Consider the following 23,483-nt stretch of genomic DNA (forward strand, 5'->3'; position numbering starts at 1 on the left):
TTGCACCAAACGGACACAGGGAAAAGGTCTTTATAGTTCTCAAGATCCTCAGATTTTGACTAACAATTAGAAACATGAGTAATAACTGCTTCCTTCCACAGGACCAGAGTTGTGTCTCCCATCATAGACGTGACAGAAGGGCAGATCTTTTAGTATAACGCCACCCAGTGGCCAGTAATGGGAGTGATTCACTTCTGCTGGGAATCAAACTTTCCACTTCCAGATGAGGACCCAGATGTGGCTGTTCGACTTATCCGGTGAGTTCACAGAGGCTCCACACAACAGGAATATTGTGCTAAATGAGTCAAACATTCTCCCCAAGCACAGCTAAGATAAGATAATAAGGGAAGAGTTTAAAAATGAAACATCACAGACATCATGTTATCCAGTGAAAACATGAAAACAGGAAACGCACAGTGGAAATCAGGCTTGAGCGAGCTCTAAGCAGCAGTACTGATGCTGTACGTAACGGGAGCCCCGCTTTGGGAGGAGACGTTGTGGCCACCGGCAGACATTTTTTCCTGGAGTGTGCTGCTGTAGGGGTCAGAACAAACTGAGCTGTCAGTCAGGGGTAAAATAAAACCCACCTGATATCAATTCACCTACTGACTGGGAGATGATACAAATATTTGGGTGTAGATTAATAAAAGAGACTAGCCAAGTGTGTGTGGATCAGTCTGAAAATCTTTTCATGCAGTCCAAGAGCCTGAAGATTACAGAGCGCCTGCAGATGAAGAGGAGTCTGGGTTACAGGAACTTCCACTGGTTCTTGTCTACAGTTGGTCCACAACTCTATGTCTCACAGGACAGACAGCTCAGGAGGTTTGCACCTGTCGCACTGGGACAGCAGCGGCGCTTTGAGACACTAGTGGCACCATCAAGGTGCCTGAAATGAGCAAAATTAAGAGGACTCATGTGTTCATAAGGTGTTAAAACTATAGACACATCTTCCATCCCTGTAATACACACTCTATGACATAATGTGCTCATATGATTATAGAAAAAAAATCTATATTTTATGTTACCATTTTTGTTTTGTTCCTATTTTAAACATTGCAAACATTTGTTTGAATAATCCAAGTCTAAATATCCACTGAAAGGTTTAGATTTTGATGATCTTTTATAATAATTTATGCACATGCTGCGTAAAAATGTAAATTAAATCATCTTAAAACATCCTACATAGATAAGTAAATGTTTTTATTATTTCAGGTTTATTTCATTTCAGTGCTTTTAGATAAATATGTTCTCATACAGTTTAAAAATGCCTTTGAAAACAACCGTATGTTCGATTTGAAGTTTAGATCAAGTTGCTGATCATTCCGCTCAGTAAAGCCACATAGTGGAGTGTGTTTTTTTCTCGCAAACATGATTGAAATTTCACAATGTTAATGATGATTTGGCTCTGCTCGTGTCTCTTTAAGAGATAGTCGGGTTATTCTTTATGTGATGTTCTGTCAAATATTTATCAACAGTTTTTCAATTTTTCCAGAGCAATATGTGAGATAGAAAAGACTAATGTCTTGGCTGATACGATCCTGACTACGGATAAACTTTTAACAGAACATCACTTTAACAATAAGACCCAAACAGCATCTAAAACTGAATTTGGCTCACCTGAATACAAATAATGATAAACAACAACAACACAAAAAATTAAAAAATGCCCCCAAAATTGCTGCATTTTAAAAGATTTTTGTATTTATTTGTTGTAATATGTCTTGTGTTTATTTTAAAAAAAATTTTAACATTAAATTCTTGACGAAATAAGAAATGTTTCGGTGCATTATCAGTGCCGACCAGCAGAGGGAGCCACTAACCTTCAACATGTTCAACATCAGAAGCGCCACAGCTGCTTTCTTTGTCTTTCCTTTAGTCCACACAAATAATCCCAGTGTTGTTCTTTCGTATAAAATGTTTGCTACATCCATATTTCATGAAAACAACACGACTCTGACTGAAATAACATCTGACTGAAGAGCTGGAAGCTGTCTTCAACAAACATCCACACACTACAGGATGCTGGGATTTTTGTCTTCAGGTTTTTTAGGTTCATGTAAAATTTAAAAAAAAAAAAAAAATCCCTGCAGTTTAAGACTACACTCATCCAAAACTTCTTTAAGTTTTCTCTCCAAAGAGTTACACTTTCATGTAATCTTTTAAAGTGACTTTGATCAAGAGTTCTTCAGGCTTTCGAAGTTTCTCTTTCAGCTCTGGCCATGTCTTAACTCGCTTTTTGTCCAAATGGTTCAAAGAAAAGTCATCAGGCCACGGCGATGGGAGACCCTTAGTGATCAGATACCTCTTTTCAGGTGAAGACCCTCAAATCATCAGTGAGGCCAGGTGGTTTAAAACTGGACCTGAGCAGGGTTAATGGCCATCGGGCCTTCTTTTGCAGCTCAGCTCCTTCTTCAGGCTGTCTCTGCTTGATTTCAGGGCATCTCCAGCTGCTTTTCCTGCCCTTCTGACTGTGTCCACGGCTCCAGCCACAGCTGCATTACTATGGAGAGAAAATGGTTTCAAATTACCTGTGCGTGTGTAAAAGGATTTGTGCGTGTGTAAAAATATTTGTGCGTGTGTAAAAGGATTTGTGTGTGTGTAAAAATATGAGTCGTGAAATGAGTCTCAAAAATAGTTGTGCACTCGTAACTGGATCTGTACGTAACTGCAGTTTTGTGTGTGTGTATCGACTTGGTGGCGACTTGTGTGTACATTTTCAACATTTGGAGGTGTAGGAAAAGGTTTATTTTCTTTTTAAGGCTTACAATCATTTTTCACAGATACTATACAAAACTTACACACAAAGATGCTTACACGAGTTACAAATACATTTTTACACACACACAAATATTTTTACACACGCACAAATATTTTTACACACACACAAATCCTTTTACACACACACAAATCCTTTTACACACGCACAAATATTTTTACACACGCACAAATCCTTTTACACACGCACAGGTAATTTGAAACCATTTTCTCTCCATACATTACCCTCCCCTTCTCCCACTCCAGTGCATTCTACTGATAGCCAAAAAGAAAATGACTGCAGCTCTCCAGGTCAGACCACTAATAACTGCACTAAAACTCTTCAAACACATTTGTTTGATTTTTTCCCCTCCTCACATTAAATTCAGGAGCGACTCTTTGACCTTTTTGTTGATTTGCTGTTGCGACTGCATTGACGTGGAGCGGGAACAACACTGGAACAGCATCTTGCTTATTTCTTTTTCTGTTAATTGAATTTTTACCCAGAGTGTCGTGGCGATGTTCGATGCCGGGACCACTTATGTAAAGTCTCTGAAGTGGCACCCTTCACAGCACTGTTTCTAGACTGACATCTTGTGCCTCCTTAAGAATGTGACTGGGTATTCACAGGAAGCTATAAATTATCTTTGACTGGCACGTGTTTAAATTTGTGACAAAATGGCAGCTCCTGTCTCTCCCCGCCCCTGTCATGACTCTCCCTCTCCTGTGCCCCCTGCAGTCCTGAAACCTGTCCTCCTCACCCTGATCCTCTGACTCTCTGTGGGGACCTTCACCTGCCCTCCTCTCCCATCAGCCCCTTTCCATCAGCTCTCAGTGCTCAGGCGAGCGTGATAAATACAGCGAACGCCCACATTACCTGCTGATGTCTGCTGGGCCCGTCATATTCTCACCATTCTGCCCTTGCCTTCCGGAGAATCCAGGCGAGATTCAGATGGATATCGGCCGCTGTGGCGGAGAGGAAGCTGGGGCCTCGTTATGAAGATCCACGATGGGTCTGTTTCCTCCGAGAGGGAGGCGGATGCACTTAGCGCGCAAACCTCGGGGAGCTTAAAAGTCTCTCTTTTAACACAGTGTTGTTTTTGGTGATTCTTAATGTGCAATTAGCTCCTGTAGATGGGCCTCAGGAGCAGAGCTGACAAAGGGCAAAAACTAACTGCAGCAAAGTGTGACAAAAGCTTGACTCGCGGCAGCAATTAGGGTCAAAGACTGTTTCAGTAATCCGCGCGCTTCTGTTAAATATTCATACTTGAAAACAGTCTGCTCTGGCTTTTAAAACCCATTTATTATTGCTTTAAGATTTTCTGCAGAACAGAAGGATGGAGTGGGGCAGAATGGCTCCCATTTTACATTTATTTCAGAAACATTTGGTGGATGTTTTTAGCTTACAATTTGCAGAGAAGCATGCTAAAATAATAACAGAAAACCTAACCCTATCATCAGAAATACCTGCTTTAAAAATATATATTCTTCCCTACACCTTGTGTCCTGTTACCAAAGTTAATATTCTCCTTGTTAAACTTCTCTTTGAAAGCTTTTGATCAGGCTGGTAGTTGCATTTATTTAAAAACTCTTCAACTGATCAAAAGACAATTCTGTGCAGAAGAAGGTCAAAGATATAATCTAAGCTAGTTTTATCATTAACAAGTGAGTAATGGCATCAATAAATTGTGTAAACAGCGACACAGGACTTATAGATTGAAAATTCATTGCTTAAAAAAAGAGTTTGTGGGAAAAGAATTGGTTGCTTTTTTTTTCAAAATACATCCTGAACAAGTGTGCAATAATGAAATCTAATATATATTTATGAAATATGCATTTGAAGCCAGCCATTAAGAATTAATTTCCAAGTTAAATTTACACAATAAACACCTAATTTAAAAAAACAGCATTCCTTAAAGAAATGCTTATATTTGGCTGGCATTTCAAGCCAAAGTTTTAAACAAAGATCTCACCTGATCTGTCCGTGCTCAGAGTCACATCTGTAGAAATGACTACATTTTTGTCATTTTTGTGTTTGGTAAAGCCAGGTGGTTGTGGCAGCCACCTTTGGTTCACCCTCTGAGAGTTTCATTGAAATCCATCTAGTGGCTCGTGAGATATTTTGCTAACAGACAGCTAAACGTACACAAACAGACAAAGGCCATTGGACGATCATTCGTCTTTCATGGTGGCGGTGGGTGAAACCTGAAAGGGCAAAGAAACAAGCTATTTAGGAGACGTGTTATCAGGCTAATGTCTGCAGTCTGGTTAAAAACAAAGGAATTGTTGAAATGTAATTTCTCATACACTTTTCCCTAACAGCTGCACCCCCACTCCACACACACACACACATACACAAATGCTTAAATCAACTGTCTGATGTAAAGTGTTTCAAAAGGATAAAAAACCCTGCTGTTTTCTTTCCTGTTCTGAGCATTTTAGTGCCGACATCTCATCAAGGACACCTTCATCGCCGTTACCTCAACACAATGGGAGCCAACAACATAAGAGCTTATGATTCTCCAAACTTTGGGCTTGAAGACGCGAGAAAATTCTCTGACAGCCAAACAAGAGAAGAGGTACTTCAGCAGCCATCCCGGCCCTTTTGGGTGACGGACAAGCAGACGTACGGCTAAGGAAAGGAGCCACCATTAATCTCTGCTTCTGACATCGTTCTGCCACCTCTCCCACCGCTCGTGCTGAAGCCCCTAACCACAGGAGCAGCTCAGACTCATTTATCAAAACACAGGGAAAAAAAAAGTCCTACAAGCTCCCCTCCCACCCCTCCTGCTTTACATCAATGCAAATTGCAGTCGCAGCCTCACCCAGAGTGGAACAGATAAATGTAAAGCCCTTGTGTGGAGAGCATCTCAAGGCCCAGGCTCTTCTGTTAAGCATCGCCGCTCGCAGACACGAGTCAGACCGCAAACAATGCAGCACAAGCATAATTGCCGGGAGCAGGCAGCTCCCACTTTGAATGTGAAGACCGCGGCACGGTAAGCAGGTTCCTGCATATCTCCATTTTGTCCGCTGAGATGAAAGTGCAGCTTTTTGTTACCTGAGAGAGAAGTTCCCACCTCCAGCAAAGCAATTCTGTTTTAGTCCTGAAAACTGGGGCGAGGGACAAGTAAAGTGGCTCCTTTCACTGGAGTAAAGTACTCATTTGAATTGAAGAACAAAATGTGTGAGTGTATGTGCACTCTACTAACGCCTTTCTGTATGCGTTCAGGTGAAGAAATAAAGCAGACAGGGACAAATCGTTGCTGTATTTGGGTCAGGGCCATCAGCACAGAACGTGAATGGAGAGGAGTAAAAGTCCTACACAGTCCCAGAGCAACACATGAGATATAAAAGACTGCCCAGGTATTACCCCATTTTAAAAAAACAAACAAAAAAATCCTTATTGTGGACCATATCCTCATTCTAGTCTTGCCACTAAATGTGAAATTTGCATGCAAAATGGAAAAAAAAAAAAGATGAAGATTGGAAGTGTGCAAAGCAGGAAGCCAGATGGGCTTCAGTTTGTTAATGACAGATAAAGTGGAAAAGCAGTGAATAAAAGATGAGTTTTGTAGCAGGTGGTAAGACGATGTAGGAGCAGCGAGGAAGGGATTGTCGATGCAACGTTAAGTACAGCTGGGTCCTGAGACCCCAGGTCACATAACAACACTCCAAAAGATGTGCTGCTAAATACACAAATAAACATTTTTAGTGGACACACTTCTAAATCGTCTTGCAAATCTGTCCTTAATATTACACTCCAGAAACCCAGATCTTCATTAGCTGCTAAATCTTTTGCACATTTATTGCCCTGTCTGCACTGCTCTGTTTTTATTTTTAAAGTTGATATCTTTTCTTTGTTTTTATTTTTTTTCTCTATTCAAACTAATCAAACAAAAGCCCTGATGTACCCATGCTCCGCCACTAGGTGGCGAAAACGTCCACTTTAAGCACAAATCAAAATTGTCAATGTAACAAAAAGATGGACCACGTGCCTCTGTTGGTAAGATCGGGTTTACAGTTTCCTCTCAGTTATTAAGCATTTCAGCACGCAATCAAAGTTTTAACGGCAACAGAATCAGGCTAAAGCGAAAAGTGGAAAAAAATGATAAAAAAGAGCTCCATTGTTGTTTTGGTTTCTAGGGCACAAAGTGATGTTGAGTATGCTCAAAGTACGTTATTGTTTCTGAGGAGCTCAGTGTTTTCTGTCCAAACTGATGCTCCAAATATCAAGTTTTTAAAAGTCGGCACTTTGGAAAGAGTTTTCATACATCTTGCTTCATCAAAAACTCGATTTGTGTGTGGACGAGAGAAGCAATCGCTGCAGCAATATCTGGTGTAGAGTAGACAGTGTTTAATACTTTCCCACGTCTAAAAAAGACAAAACCACCACGGCTGCAGCTGATTTAGTGAGAGCAGCTGGACCCATGACAGGTGTGTCAGTGTTATAGTCAGGTTTCATCACCTGCCTACGTCACACACCTTCAGGTCAAATGAGCCATAGCTGCAGCTAACAAAATTGTGGACTCAACAGATAGCTCCAACAAATACAAAAACACTGGTTGCAAACAGAACAAGCAATAGGCTCGTAGCATTAGAAAGCTTCACCTATAAATCTGAAGCATTATGCAAATCAGCGGTTCAATTATAAGGCAGCTTCAGATAAGTCAGTGTATGCATTTATGGTGAAATAATCCCCTGGAGCCTTTGATATAGGTCAAGATTTGCAGTCCAAGGCTTTGAAAAATCAAAGAAAATGTCTGAACAAAATTAAATGTTCTGAGTTTATTTGACACTTTATCTTCCGAAGGAAAAAAAAAAGGTAGCCAACACAGCCAATGCAAAATATTACGTTTGTAATATTAGGAGGCATCTTAATCAGGCATTCCAACCACCTCAGCCGACTCGTTTCAATGGAGAGGTCCACTCATCCCTGTCATACAGAGCTGCTAACAGGACTATCAGAGTTACATAAATGACAGATAAGAAAGATTAAATTCGTTGATTTAGGCCCTAAATTCTCCAGTTGGTGTTTGCAGAGAAAATATGTATGTTGCAGTATGAATGCAGATTTGTGAAACCCTGCAATTCAAACAGAAAAAAAACATGTATATATGATTGTCATTATTATTATGAGTTTGTATAGACATTCATGTAAAATAAATCTAAAATAAACATTAAAAAATGACACAAAAGTAACCAGTAAGTGTATTTAGTTTAAACATTTACATAATCAATGGTTTATCCCTCCATCACTTTATATTTTTTTCTGGTTTTGTCTCGCTTTGTCACCTTTTCACTGTGCTCATAAGAATAAATGGTAAATAACGGTGGGATCTCTTAATAGTATTAAAAAATACAGTAAGAATCTGTAGTTAAGATAAGGATGTTGTTTCTCTGTATTTTTACTTTAAATGTTGGAAACAAGGATGTTTTCACCATGTATGCATTTTTCCTAGAATGTTAGGATGGAGATAGAAACATTAAGAGGAATAAAGTTTTGGAATAGTGTAGATAGACCCTAATTTGTACTTACACTGCCTCCTAAAATATTTGGAAAATAAAACTGTATTGTCAATGTAGAAACAATATGTTTTTAAAAGAAGGATGCAAGGGGCTTTAATACATATTTCTTGGTGCACAGAGTATCAAAAATCACCACATAACAGTCATATTTGGTTTTATTAGCATATCAGTTTATCTAATAAATATCAAAAGGCAAAAGAAAAGTTGTTTTCAGTACATTCCATTTGCAGAGAAGCAGAGAGTCAAACCTACAGGATTTCATAAGATAAGAGCAGATCTGTTGGATGACAGTCGTGACCTTTTCCTGCGTAAAGGTCGCATTCGCGGCCATAATTTTCTTTAGTTGCATTATTTATGGCCATTACATACTATTAAAATCTTTCAGGTAAAAAAGAGAAGTCAATTCTTAGTATTGATACATTCATAGAAATATAAAAGTGTCTTTGTTCACTTATTGTGCTTTTATGTGGGAATATTGCCTTCACTCTGAGAAAATAGCTGGTAACCCTGGGTGATCATCAGGGGAAATAGCTTCCAATGTGGATGATGAACCAATAACATATTGGTAGAATTTGCTCCAGGCCACTTTACGAGAGGGGTGACTACCTTGTTTCCTAAAATAACCATTGTTTAAACAGAGCTCAGTTCGGATAAATATGCACCGGTAAATGCCAGGTTCAGCTATTAAAATATCAAATCATGTTTCCTTTAAATAGATAAAAATGGCAAGCTGGACCTCCATAGGGTGACATGCAGCATGTTAATGTGTGTCTACAGGCACTACTCAAAAGGCTTGGAAAGGCATGCAGAGAGAAAGAGGGGGGAGGAGGGAGCGGTTCATGGAAAGAAACTGGATAAGAAAGACGGAGGCAGGAAAAGTCCCTGTGCTCAGTGTGACAGGCAACAGCAGGGGTTATGTTGCCAACGGCGTAACATGCCCCACCACCACCTACGTAGACAGTTTCCTCCATCCTTCACCCCCCTTTCCCTGTGGGCCAGTGGTAAAGAGCACAGAACGTCCCATGTCTCCAACTTGAACAAGTCATATGGTGTTTCATGGTATCCAGAGCATCCAACGTGTGCTGAGTGGACAAGGAAAGAAGGGTTAATTGGCAGAAGAAGTAGGTTGGAAGCAAAAAAAAAGAAAAAGGAGAGCACAGCTCTCTTCTCTAATGCTTCGGTCACATCCTCCATTATGGCAGAGTTCTATTCTATGAAGACCTCAAAGTGGAGGGGACGGTAAGAGGCTGAAGGTGAGCCTTACCCACATATCTATCACCATTAAGCTCCAGAACAGCCCCAAACTTCTACATGCTGTCTAACATGAAGTTTTTATAGGGTAAAGCTAATACACCTAAACCTTCTATACTTGTGTTCATGCAACTGGGGTTTTAAAAGCGTGCCATTAAAACAAACAGAAAGTTGCATCCCTGTAAATGCCTTCCAGTGATATTGGGGATCTCAGCTGAATAGGCTGAGCTTTAGTTTAGGAATAAATCCCAACCCCCAAAAAAAAGGTCCAGGAAGAAGTCCTGCAGAGTCCAGGAACGTTCTGCCGAAGGCCTGCTACAAACCCAGGGTTGGGTTAGGGTAGAGCCCTCCGAGGCCAGTTTGAGAAGAACATCCAGAGCTCCTGCGAGGGCCCTCATCTCCCCTGTCCTGCGGAGGTGGACTGTGCACCGTTGGTATGATGGCGCCAGAAGCTCCGTCTTTGTAACGTGCAAACTCTGGCGAGCTGAGTGATGACGAAGGCATCGGAGGCTCTGAGGCGACAGAAGACAGCTGTGGTTGAAGGACTGATATGTCGGGAGGTGGAGTTGATCTGGTGACGGCAGGATACCCCAACTGAAGATTCTGCGGTCTGTGTGTTAGGGAGTCGGCGTGGCAGATCGTACCGTGCTGCTGGGAGATCGTGAGGGAAGAAGACGGCAAAGGCATGGGTGGGTCTGTCCAGATGGTGGCAGTCTTAGAGGGAGATAGTGAAGGGTAAGACTGAGGAGGGGTACGGCAGTGCAAGTATGTGTGGTGTGCTGGGGAGTAATGTGTGGGACAGATCACTGCGGGTTGTGGCACTGATGGTATGAGGGTCTCCATGAGTTGGGCCATTCTTCTCATGACCTGCCCGAGGTCAGCCACTTCCATCCGGAGGGTGCTCACCTGCAGACAGAAGAAAGAAATGGCATAATGCAAAAGATTTTAGTTTTAATTTGAGGTCTACCTGAATAAATAAAGGTTTAAATATAAAAATAAATCTTAGACTTTACATTTCTGCAGCACCTATTTGCAAGCACAAATAGCGACAGCAGCTAGCTGTAGCACTTGCGGTGCAGCCTGGGGCTCTTCCAGAAGGACTATTATAATATTTGGTCCAGAATAACTCTACGATGTAAAAATGACAGTAGTGCAAATGTTTCTAAAACCACATTTGCATGAAACTTGAACATTTTTGAGACTGGAGTTGTTTTGGGATGACAGCAAGCCGCTTTGGTCTCGGACTTGCTCGAACCAGCCTTTAGCTCATCAGATGTCATTCAAAGGGCTATCTACAACAGGTGAGATACTGATTGTTCCAAACTCTTCCACAGAACCCCACATAGAAACACCTGAACTACTTTTTTAAAGGAGAAAAACAATCAACTTTTACCCTTAATATGGGTAAAATAATAAATAAATTGAATAAATTAAATTAAAATAAACTCTGAGCAACATTTTCATATTTAAATCTATTTTAAAGCTCAGTATCAAACTTTCTGTTGGTAGTGGAGTAATTCATTTGTCCACTGCACAAAGGATTTCCAGAGCTGACAGTTATGTAATCTAATGCCGTTCTACCCCGATCTTGATTGTTCCTTTTCTTTACGTCATGGCTTCAGTTACTGCTGATGCAAATGGAAAATTCCTGCTGCTGCTGCATCTTATTTAAAGCATTCAAATGACGAAACACTTGCTGACATTTATTGTGAAATGCAAACACACGGTTGATCACAAGAGCCATCGCTGACCATAGTTAGTAATCATATGCATAAAATAATATCATGCATCCAACAATTTATGGATTTCTTTAAAATAAAGAAGCTTTTTGGCTGTGCTGGAACAGTGTTTATTGGTTGTTAATAGATAGGCTTTGTTTTTATTTTTCATATTCCTACTAACGTAGGTTCCAGAAATGTATAAACCACACTCACTGCATCAGCAGAGGTTTTTACAAGTTAATCAAGTCGAAAATATTACAGTTTAATGCTTGAACAAATAATAGGAAGGTACTGTAAATAAATGTGCTGATGTGAGCTGAAAACTAGGATTTCTTGACACTAAAATCAACAGCTTTGAACAAGCAGCTCATTGTAATGCCGCTGTTATGTGCATGTCAGCAGTCACAAATCTCTTATATTTAGGAGGATTTTCAAAATAAACCTATTCCATAAGAACATCATTTGTTTGACATTGGGCTTATTGTACAATTTTAAAAAGAGCCATTCATGTAAAAAATAACTGATTGCAGAAGTTAATGTTTAAAATAGCCTAAATGTAGCAGAGACTGACTGTAGTGATGAGTTAAGCTTTACATGCAGTATCTTCATATTAAAAAGGCATCTAATTTAAGTTACTAACACCTGACTGACTACAGATTCAATCTGTCTTCAGTTTGATGAATTTGAGCTACAATATATATGCTTGCAGCTCTTATATTCGATGTGTTTAGCCTGGTTTTAGGAGCAAAAATGTCCTCAAGGTTTAGATTATTACAAATTTGGTATTTTCATAAGCGTCTGTTTCCCGTCTGCCGTTTTCCAGTAAAATCAAGCTGCTATAAATCGACCATTACGCTGACGATGGCTGGTGATTAGCTGCTCCCTGCACGTGGCCTGTCCACCGAGGGCACGACCACGGAGCCCTGCCAATGCGCCATCTGTTTCTGCCAGTCAGGGCGCCCGCGACCGTTCCCGGCCAATGACGCTCATCACTGCAACTGGCTGCACATCGGCCCTCAGCTGGGCATACAGCCCCACATGCGAAAGTGCTCTGTGATCGCTGTGTGAATATGTCAAGAGGTGATCAGGCTGAGCGCACAACTGTATTGTGACTGCTACCAACCAAATCAGGCTGGGCGCTTAGATTTTCCCTCTAAGTTGTATGGAGACACGCTGCGAGGTGCACGTGAAGACGAATTCACGCACAGAAGTGCACAAACTCATTCCTGTATGCATTTTTGACAAGCTTTTTAGTAACGTGTTTCCATATTTTTGATAGAGAAAGCTACTACTTCCCTCACTTTCATAGCTCACTTGTCTCTTTTTCTGTCACGTGGTCGGTGAAAGCCTGGGTCTAAACTCCGGCTCTGATAAAAATAGAAAAGCTGAGAGTGGCAGCACAGTCCAATCTGACACGCTGTCAACATGATTCTTGGACTCCCACGTTCGAGACAACCATTAGTGGTCATGCTCAGAGAAAACAGCAGCTGACCAGAACCAGGTACATGCTAGAAATATTATCAACGGGAAGAAAACAGGCATTGTTAGGCGACACTTCCAGTGTTAACTTACTGATGACAGATCTAAAAAAATATATATAAATAGAAGTGAGTAAGTGGCTGGGAGTGGTACTAAATTGCTCTGTTTCCAAAAAGCTGAGCTGTTTAATTGTAAAAATAAGCAGAACGCTTTCAATCTGTGCTCAGACTCAATTTGTTTGAGTTTGTTACATAAGTGGGTCGCTGCTTGAGGATGCAAGTGTGTGTCCCACTCAGCATGTGTATCGTGTGTATATGCTCTTCTTGCAATTATAAGTGTGGTGACTGCTGAGACACTGTCCTCATTATCCCAGCTCTCCTGTGTAGCTGTACATTATGATTTCCTTGATGTCCTATTATTAATGCCTTTGTCGTTTCCTACAGGGGGAACTTGTCACACGCGCAGTCTCACCTTGGAGTCAAAGGGCAGAGTACAGAGAACAACTTCTTCTGACTGCTCCCTTTAGGGGTTTCCACAGCGGCACATCTGCTTCCATCTTACCCTATCCCAGCATCCTCCGCTGTCACACCAACCCGCCGCTTATTACGTCCATGAACCTCCTCTGTGGTCTTTCTCCCTGGCAGCTCCATATTTAAAGTTGTTTGTCTAATATAACCACGATCCCTCCTCTGCACATGTCCAAACCATCTCAGCCTCATCTCTCTACCTTTGTATCCAAACATGAGCTGTCCTTCTGATAAACTAATTTCTACTTTTGCCACTTTCACTTCCAATGAAAGTTTTAACATCGTCCCTCCTGCCACCTTTGTGTTTTTTGTCAGAGCGTCCAAATCATCCATCAGTGCAGATCTCACGATCATCCTATAAACTCTCCCTTCTACCTGTGGAGCTATCCTTCTGTCACAACTCCTATCTGAAGCTCGTCCCCATCCACTCCACCCTGCCTGCTCTCACTTCTTTATGTTTAATATGTTCACTGACTTCTCATTCACATGGATTCTATCTTGCTTTTACTGGCTTTCATTCCTCTTCTCTCCAGCGCTTACCTCCACCTCTCCAGACTCTCTTCCACCTGCTCCCTACTCTCATTACAGATCACAACGCCTGGACATCTGCCTGACCTCATCTCTCAACCTGTCCATCACCAGTGCAAATCAGCTCTCAGAGCTGATTCCTGATGCTCTATTGAACCCATCTGTCATTCCAGCTGCACATCTCACCATCCCTTGTGCAAGTCCTACATATACTTATTAGCTTTACAGTGCAGTACAGAGAACAGCAACAAATAAAAAGTGTGAATTGAGCTGTTAGTTTGCAAAATTGAAACATTTTTTGTTACGATTTAGCTGCAAATGGGATAAACCCATTATAAACTGAGGCTTTAATACCTTATTTTTCAACCATAATAATTTGGTGCTACGTTATATGCACCACAGTGTCATTTGCCATGCTGCTTTTTGTGTGTTGGCGTCAGGCACAGACTGGTTTCTCATCAAACACACTTCTTCCTCTCCTGCGGAGATCAGTGTGGTTGGATCTAAGTGTGAATTAATAACCAAAAACGCACGCTGAAAGACATCCTGTCAAACATCAGAAAACCCACAGAGGTAGAAAGAGCTCAACAAAGCAAATGTGTTTAAGTGTGAAAAGTGCTGTGCCACTGTTTTTCATGTTCTCACAAACACATTTTTTTAAAAATCTGCTTTAGCTTCTGGTTTCTGCACATCAAGAGAAGAAAAAAAAAGGACTTCATCAGTTTTTTTTTCCTTTTAGCAACACACACTGAGTTGTAACAGGAGGAGGCAAACACTCTACCTGACTGCCAAAAGTCTAATATCAATTTAGCCAACCGCCAATCAAACCATGGGACGCTGTTTGAGATGTTGCATGTGCGTACACGTGACGAGGAGATTTTAAGCTACAAAATAAACCATTAGAATCTATTACATGCAATGTGATTGCTTCCGATGCTAGTAAAAAGTGCAGCACTCTACACCCATAGTTCCTAAACTGTGGTGGTTCTCAAGATCCTTCTAGTGGGACTCAGACTCAATTCTAAAGTGAATAAAATATGGTTTTATGAAATTTGCAAATCATTGTATTCTGTTTTTATTTCCGTTTAACACAACGTCCCAACTCTTTCAAACTTGGGGTTGTGAGCAAAAGTCTTTAAAACAACCAAAAAGATGAATGGTTTAAGCACATTAGGATCTTGGCTGCGAATGAAAAAGTAATCAAAACAGAAGTGCAGTAAAGAATATATTTTTGAGATATTCTTTCTGGAAACTGAACAGTAAAAACGGTGTGCTAGTAGACACTTAAGCAGTGCCAGTGACGTTTCTATAGGACCTGGTAGCAGCAAAGGGTGCACTTTTCGCTGCACATGCAGTCAGGACATTTGATTCCAGCTATCTCAAACTTGTATTCATTTGTTGTGGGGCAGAGGAAGAGCCAAGACTGCACCATAGGTGGTGCTGTTCTGAAAGATTGAATAAAAACTATCATATATCCTAAACCAGACCCAAGAGCCAGGGTTGGGGGATTACTTGTTTATCTCAGATGACTGTAAGTTTGTACTACTGTGTTTTACTGTTTTGTCATAATGGTGGTAATTGAAGAACTTGGGTGGAACTGGTCATAAAAGGTTCGAGAACCACTGCTCTTTACAAGGAAATGCCCAAATAGGTCTCTCTCTGGAACTTATGAGCTTGTATATTGTTTTATCATCCTTTCTGCTTCATTACTGCTGACGATACTTTCATCTGTTATGTGTTTTACACGCCAACACATCCAGATGGTCTGTGCTTACTTTATTCCACATGTCTGTTTGTCCCACCACTTACACAACCAAAGGTTTAGACTCTCCAAAACATTTCTTTTTTTTTTTTTTTGCTCTCACATTCAGATCCAGAAACCTATCTGTGATTCTCTCCAAGTGTATCCTAATCCTCACCTTAAACCCAGCTTTTGACCTCAGTTTCCATCTCTGAATTAATTACGATACGAAGAACTGCTTTTTACCCTTTAAAGGAAGGTGAGTCTAGTACAAGTACACACACACACACACACACACACACACAAACTATATCCTACCTGCTGGTCGAGGTGTCGCAGTTGTCCTCTGGTCTCCTCTGCTTTTGCTGCTAATTCTGTTGTGCTGATTTGCATTATATCTGTGACAAATAAGCAAATTATAAACCACTTCAAATACCAGCGGCAAGGTAAAAACTGAAGTCTGGCGATAAACTGAGTATTAATTAGCCCCATTTGAAAAGCACTGCAGGGTTTTGGGCATGAACACTTTTCGCAGGGATTGCAGATGACATAAGGAGTCAGCTGTGGGTTGTGTGATGAAAGGACCTGTGGTGGAGGTGGAGGCACGGGTTGGTGCGCTGACAGGACAACCCAGTCTGGTAGAAAAGGAGAAACTCTCTGTTCCCGCACTGTCTTCAGTACCATCCACGATCCTGCAGGGAGACAAATGTTTGGGTGTTTACAGTGTGCAGCAAAGAAACCATTGTAGGAACCCCTGGCCTCCTAGTTGCACATAATTAATTAAAAAAATGCATGAAGCAATCTTACCCTTTGGCAAACAGTTCATGAACAAACACAGTACAGAGAGAATAGAGAGAAAAGAGCTGCTTTCATTTTTAAAATAAGTTCAAAACAAATATAAAAAAAAGGTGTAAAAAACCCAAACAGGGTCTGAAAACTCTCCTCTGGCTTCCGATGTCTTTTACATGCCAGAGTCTCTTTCTGACAGTGGTGCCGACAGGCTGCAGGTGCTAGCATCTCTGCGCCAAAGTAAACAGGGCTTCACGAGACGGCATTTATCAGAATGACCAACACCACTGCACAGAGGGAACATCTAAGTAGGTCAGTGCAGATATGCAAAATAGGATCGGAAGTTCAAACAGGTTCGCAATTTCTCTTGAAGCCATTTGTAAACAGGAGTGTTCAGACAGAGCCTCCTCAACCTGAGTCAGTGCTGATGACAAACCACTGGACCGACCATTATAAAGGGATAGATCTTTCTTTTGAAGTGGGGTTCTGTTGGAAAGGTTACGAACAAAAAATACTTCACCTGTTGCAGATTGCTCTTCAAACAGCCTCAGTGTGGAGAAATACTTTAATTCTGAGTGGACTGACGAGCCAATAGCTAGTCCAAGTTGGACTGCTGCTGTTTTAAAACAACTCCAATCTCACAAATATTAAAACCAATTCACGATCACGCTGTTTTCTAAATTGTTCTAAACTGACATTAGCTGTGGCATTTACTACAGGAACATCAGAATAGTTCTGCTGTAATACATATGTGATGCAAAACTGAGCTACCTACAACAGGTAAGATATTAAGTGTTCTTAACCTCTCTTACGCGTCAACTTCGAAAGATATGAATTATCCCTTCAATGTAATTAAAGGCTTTGCATACCTTGAAGCATGAACACCTTTCATCTTAGAGTTTTAGACTAAGTACAGCAGATCATTCTAGGTTGAGACGGGATGGAGCCATTTTGATTAAATCTTAAAAATTACTTTGTGCACAATCTCATGTAATATGATGATATCTCAAGAGATCTGTTAGTGCTTGGAGTATGTGTTGTCAAGACTGTCAGCTACTACCATTTCAAATTTTAAGTCAGTATCTGTAAAATTGACTGATTTAGACATTTTTGTGTTGGCTAAGGTTGAGTAGCTGTGGCAGCCATCTTAAATTAGGTTGAATCTAAAAGCTAATCAGCTGTAGAGGTGCAACAAATAACTACTCTCTGGGAGTTTCATCAAAATCTTTTGATTTTAACAGGGTTAACTCCAACAGTTAATGTCCAGCTTTTAAGCAAAGATGTTGCACAATGCATTGCACTTGAATTACGTGTTGGAGATGATGCTCAGCTATTGCAATTTATGTGTTTTCTTAGGCCAGTTGACTGTGGCAGCCATCTTGAAAAGAGTTGAATCCAAAAGTTAATCAGTTGTGCATGTACACCCATTGATTACTGTCTGAAAGTTTCAATGAAATCTGTTCAGTGGTTTATGAAATACTTTGCTAACAAACAGAGTTGATGGCAAAGCTTTAAAGACAGATGTCACACCATGAGTTAGGACTAAGAGTGTAAGCTGGAGATCAGGCTCAGCTTCTACCACACTAAAACTTTATCACCCCTCATTCAACTTGAGCTGCGGGCAATAACGAGCACCGACAGGTTTTATTTTAATCATTTCAAACATACACTAAGTATGAATGTCGAGTCATTGCAGGAAGTTCCAGCTGCTGTATGTTGATCATCATTTGGAGCTTTTTTTTATCTTTCTTTGGCTTTACAGATGCACATATGTTACATAATTATTCTGCACCAGTAAAAAGCAAATCATCATAATTAATATTATTCACTGTAGTCTCATATGGGAATTCTTCTTATTATTATTAATGACTTTACTTGGACAGTTAAAGTAACATGTTACATCTTTACATTTAATATATGCAAAACCAAAGACATTATACAGTTAGTGGTTTTCCACATTTATTCTGCTTACTGCTTCCAGTGTTCATGCTAATGTATGCTAATTATTTCATTATGGATTTAGTCTTTGTGCTGTATATACTTAGACTTCACTTGGTGGATCACTTTCCATATGAAATTTACTTTTTATTTGTATTTTTTACTTTCTTTGTTCTGTACCTCATAAGTTTCTCTAGAGTATGAACAAAAATATGAAATAATGTCTGACAAATAAAATCTGAGGCGCTTGAGCTCACCTTGGACTGAGGTTCGAAGGATCTAAAGTGTTGGGGGGAACATCCTGGATCTCCCTTTGAGACTGGCTGGAGCGCTGGGCCGCGGCCTTCTGATCGTGTCGGCAGAGAGGGGACGTCCCGCCAGCGTTCCTAAGGTTCGCTGCTCGCTGCTGCTCCGTCAGAAGAGCCACGGACACGTCCTCATCGTGTTCGTCCTCCTCTGCCTCTTCATCATGCCCGTCCTGCGCCTCGGTGGCTGTTGATTGGCCCTGAACCAGGCGCCCGTTTCTCCTGACTCCTGACTGGAACAGAAACAACCGTGAGGAAGTAAACACACTGACAGTGGAAATGAATATCTACCAGCTGCGATCTATTAACACTGTAAAGCAAAATATTTGAGCTCACATACTCGGAAAGCCTGTAGACGTTACACAAGCACGACGAACGCAGTAATCGGACATAAGAATAACACCCTTTGTGAAAATGTGAATCATTTTGGGCCTAATTCTTCTTCAGGAGAATTTGCAAATCTTAATTTCCTGTGTTACATCATTTGTTTTCCTGCTTCCTCAAAAGATGTTTTGCACAGTTATGACTTTAGAAAAGAACAGAATTGTTCTTTTTGTACAACAATATATACTAATGATTTGTAAGGGTGGGACACAGCCAACCAACTGGTTTTTATAAGCTAATATAAGGTAAACTAAAATCTGCAGACCCCCAAAGTCACATTAAAAGTGTGCAGTTAAGCTGTTGGGATCAGTTGTAAAATGCTAAGATCTATATTCACCAGTGACCTATAATCCATTGTTTCACTCACTAAAATACCACCAGTGTGGGGATAATGGGTCAGACGGATGAACTGGTTCTTCTGTAAAATATCCGAGCAGCTTGACAGCATGTAGATCTTTTCAACGCCATCCATTCTGCTGCGGGAATAATTTAATGGCTACGACTAATTTTGTGAAGAATCAATCCTTCCCCACCAAAATGATTAAGGCTGAAAGAGTAATGGTGTCCATTATCAGTGATAGAGATCTACTGCAGAGTCACCCCACAGACTTTTCATAGGGAGGAAAAATTGATCCGTACTTTAAAGTTCATTTGAGTTTTATATGGATATATATTGTTTGCTGTGGCCTGGCTAACATTAAGGATGAGTGTTGATGAATACAGTGAAGTTATGAGTCAAGTTATCAGTAAAATAACCTGCCAAAAAAATATGGGGCACAGGCTTTAGCCTGTAAAAAAATGAATCAGTGCCTGTAGTTTGGTACCTGAGTCTCTACAGCTGCTGTCGACAGTCTGGTCTTGACCTGGAAGACAGCCAGAGAGGAAATAGTAAATGGAAGAAACAATCAGCATGTGGTCCTTTTTTAATATTTTTTCCTCAGCTTTAAATTAACAAAGGAGCAATTTCATAGGGTTCGATAATAAATTGTTTTCTAAAGTTAGCAGAGGACTATGATGAATAACTGCAACGCCCAAGGTGAGGCGGTTCTGCAAAACTGTTCACCTTAATATACTGACGGTGTTATGTTGTGTTTAAATGAAATAGTAATAGCCTGAGAGCAAACCCAACACCCCAGCCCAAACACTCTTCTTGTCGTCAGCTACCACCGCCTGTCTTCTTTTTAACTCTACTCAGTCCTGAGGATCTGGGCTGCCCCTCTGCCCATTAGCCTCACCTAAAAGCCCTGCGGCATGTTTCCAGCATGCTTGTGTGTAAGAGTGGGAGAAACACCTGACTGTAGTTATGGAAGCAGAGTCTCTCGAAGTGCCCCATCTATGTTTGCCCTCCTTCTCGCTCCAACACTCACACAGATGCACATACTCTTGTCCAACTGTACTTATTAGGACATCGGACAAACTTAACTCACTCCTCACTTCTAACTCTAACCAAAACTCCACAAATGACACTTTGCCTGCCAGTGAACATGGAGGTTTAGACCACATTAGGTCCCCAAAACAAGTACGCACACAAATACAATTTCCTCCTGTTAAAGCTTTTCCAATCTTGCTTTCCCTTCTCACAAAAAGTCAATTTCCTGCACCCTAAAGTTCTTCCCTTATCTCTAAACTCATTAGTATTTCCCACATATTAATATAATAAGTCATTATTCAGAGAATTCAGCAAGTGCACAATAATTGGTAATTTTGCACTGTACTGCTGTGGGTAAAGCATACAGTAGGCTTCATTAATTTCTATTCCTGTAATGAGAACAAAAACAATCAGGAACTCCCAGGGTTTATGGAGATTAAAAAAATCTATGTGTAAAAATTAGTAATACCAAAGTTGGACTGTAAAAACTTACTAGAAGATTGGGTTTTGTTTTTCTTCTTTTCTTTGGTTTCATAGTCAGCCCTGATTACGTTTGCTTCTCACTATAACCTTTATTTTCTTTGACCTTTCTCTTCGAAAAACAAAGTGAAATATAATTACTTTTGACAGCAAAGTAAACTGTAGGTGAAAATCTATTTAAAGCACCAAGACCATTAAAGGTTTGGGAACCTATTTAGATTTAAAAGGCCTCAGGTTCCATATTGATCCTGGATCAGTGCCCACACACACGTTTGGGTACATGGGTACTGAATGAGAACCCTTTAATCTTGGATCCAATTGGATCCACAATATGAGACTAAAAATGGGCAAGAAGAGGGATTTGTATTTAAAAAAATGAAAAGTCAGGTATTTTTAGTGCTCACTTTCATAAACCCAAATGGGTAAACCCACATAGGTGATTAACACAATATGGCTCTAGAAAGTCAGGAATATTTTTGGTCGTTTTTTTTACTCACAGGAGTTGTAAAAAAATAAATATTGGCCGGACAATAAATGTTTCCAGAAAAAAAAAGGTTAACTCGAGAAATAGTAGTTTCTGTTAAAATGCAGTGTGACTGCTGAGAGCTGACATTTGCTGAAGAAGCTGAAACTGAGTAGTTAAAGCTAAAAGAAACAGAACACTAGCTCAAAGCTAAAAAAGTAGCAAAATGGCAGCTAAAAGCTATAGCAAAACAATATCTAAAATTTAAAAGTAGCAAAAAGCTAACTACAGGTAGCGAAGAAATAGCTGAAAACCTAAAAGTAGCAAAAAGATTAATGTTTTTGAAGAAATTGAAGAGATCTCAATGTATTCCTGTGGGGGAAATGTTTGTATATTAAGGCAAATATTTTGAAGTCAAGTCAGAGCACCCTTCTCCTGAATGAGCCGAATATTTTGTTACATGAGTGGCTAAAATGGGACAAAGTATATAAAATTAGTTCGATTGCAAAAACATATGAATAAAAAACAGCAGGAAACAAGCAGTATGAATGTTGCTCAAATAAACATACAAACTAATTTGGATGAGTTCTTGTGGAAACTGCAGATGTTTTGGACGCACTCACGTGTGTCTCATGTCCCTCCCTCAGGTTGTACGTGAGGTCCTGCTGGATGTCCTGGACGAAGTGGTGAGAGTACTCAGGGTAAAGGTCCAGCACCTCATACAGGCCTCTCAGGTTGATGCACTGCAGGTCACAGTAGGTCAGGGCTTTCACATCTGCGTTGGTCTTTATTACTCGGTTATCTAAGGACAGGTTCGCTCCGATCAGGTCACCTTTACCTGTACAGACAGAGAGAGAGAGAGAGACAGAAAGTGGGTCAGAAAAGAGGCCACTTCTCGTTGTTTACACTCAAAAGGGTTGAAGATGCAAACTCTTACAGTCTGTAATGCAGACACCTACGCTTCCTATCTCTATTTTTGATGTACTTTTGAGAAAATACTCTGGCTGTAGTGTTTATAAAGTTCAGAATATATATATATATGAGACACACGTGAGTGCGTCCAAAACATAACCAATGTTAATTAGTACCAATAATGATATAATTATTAAAAATAAACCAGTTCAACAATTTATAAAACAAATCCTGAAAAGATAAAGAATTACCAGAGACATACAGATCATTCCAAACGAGACCCAACTACAAAATGAATAAAAAGCAAAACATTTCCAACATATGGCACCAAGATTTGTTTGTTTAGCCACCGGAATAATTCAGAGGTGTTAAAGCAGCTACAGCTAAACACGATGAAATGTGGTTTGCATTAAAACTTAATCATTTCCAAAAAATGTCAGTGATTTTGGTTAATGTGTCCTCTCTTTCTTTCTTTTTGAAAACTGTTTCTTGCAGCTCTTTTCTGCAGCATGACAGCAGAAAACTTGACATCAAGCTTCCCTGTTTTGAACACGACCAGTCAGGTCTTCTGCTAATTAAATGCACCAGATGCAGAAATAGAACTTACAGAAAAAACTAAATGTCTGTGTTTTTTTTTTTTTTTGTCTTCTCGGTAAGTCGTGATTTACGAAGCCTATTTACTTTTGGAAGGTTTTAGTAAGTTTCGGAGTTGGAGTGAAGTGTCTGTGCCAGCTGCTTCTGTACGAATCGGGTGAAGCTAAGTACCCCATTGGTGTTAATGTCCCATAAGAAGTGATAAAAGATTCATTATGGTCATTGTGAACTGTGAACTAAATTACACAGCAGCTGATGGAGCGGAAGTCCTGATGGTTCTTCTTCTTGTCTCCTCTGTCTCTGTCCCTCTGTCCTCCAGTCTGTCAGCTGCTGCTTCACTCTGCTTCTGTTCTCTTATGACAGCTTTTTCTCCCATCAGTCTGTTGTTATTTTTTTAGGTGTTCCCGTCTTCTGTCCAATTTATCCTGTCTTCACATTTTCCTTCCTTTTGTCTATTTTTTCATCCTTTCCTTCCCTTGTTTCCTTCCTTCATTCCTGTTTGTCAACTTTTTTCCTACATGTAATCTATTATTCTTGTCCTTCACTTATTTCATTCCTAATTCCATCCATCCATCCATCCATCCATCCATCCATCCATCCATCCATCCATCCATCCATTCCTGTTTTTTTCTGTACCTCCGCTGCATATCATCCACTTCCACATTCTGCCTCCTTCTTTCCTACAATAACACCTCTCTTATCTTTTCCTTCACTTTTCCTAT

At 40.3% G+C, this 23,483-nt stretch overlaps 1 protein-coding gene across 1 annotated transcript in view; it reads right to left on the bottom strand.

The window, feature by feature from the left end:
* Positions 1 to 8,417: 8,417 nt before the first annotated feature.
* Positions 8,418 to 23,483, bottom strand: part of kcnh8 (potassium voltage-gated channel, subfamily H (eag-related), member 8) — a 58,677-nt gene continuing 43,611 nt past the window's right edge. The window contains exons 11-16 of the mRNA XM_017419414.2: positions 21,879 to 22,093; positions 19,768 to 19,806; positions 18,512 to 18,792; positions 16,113 to 16,219; positions 15,846 to 15,925; positions 8,418 to 10,437 (exon numbers count right to left, since the gene is read on the bottom strand). Of these exons, the coding sequence (XP_017274903.1) occupies positions 9,847 to 10,437; positions 15,846 to 15,925; positions 16,113 to 16,219; positions 18,512 to 18,792; positions 19,768 to 19,806; positions 21,879 to 22,093 (1,313 nt within the window). The 3' untranslated portion in view covers positions 8,418 to 9,846. The remainder of the gene's footprint in view (positions 10,438 to 15,845; positions 15,926 to 16,112; positions 16,220 to 18,511; positions 18,793 to 19,767; positions 19,807 to 21,878; positions 22,094 to 23,483) is intronic.

This window comes from Kryptolebias marmoratus, linkage group LG5, assembly GCF_001649575.2.
Source record: "Kryptolebias marmoratus isolate JLee-2015 linkage group LG5, ASM164957v2, whole genome shotgun sequence".
Classification (NCBI taxonomy): Eukaryota; Metazoa; Chordata; class Actinopteri; order Cyprinodontiformes; family Rivulidae; genus Kryptolebias; species Kryptolebias marmoratus.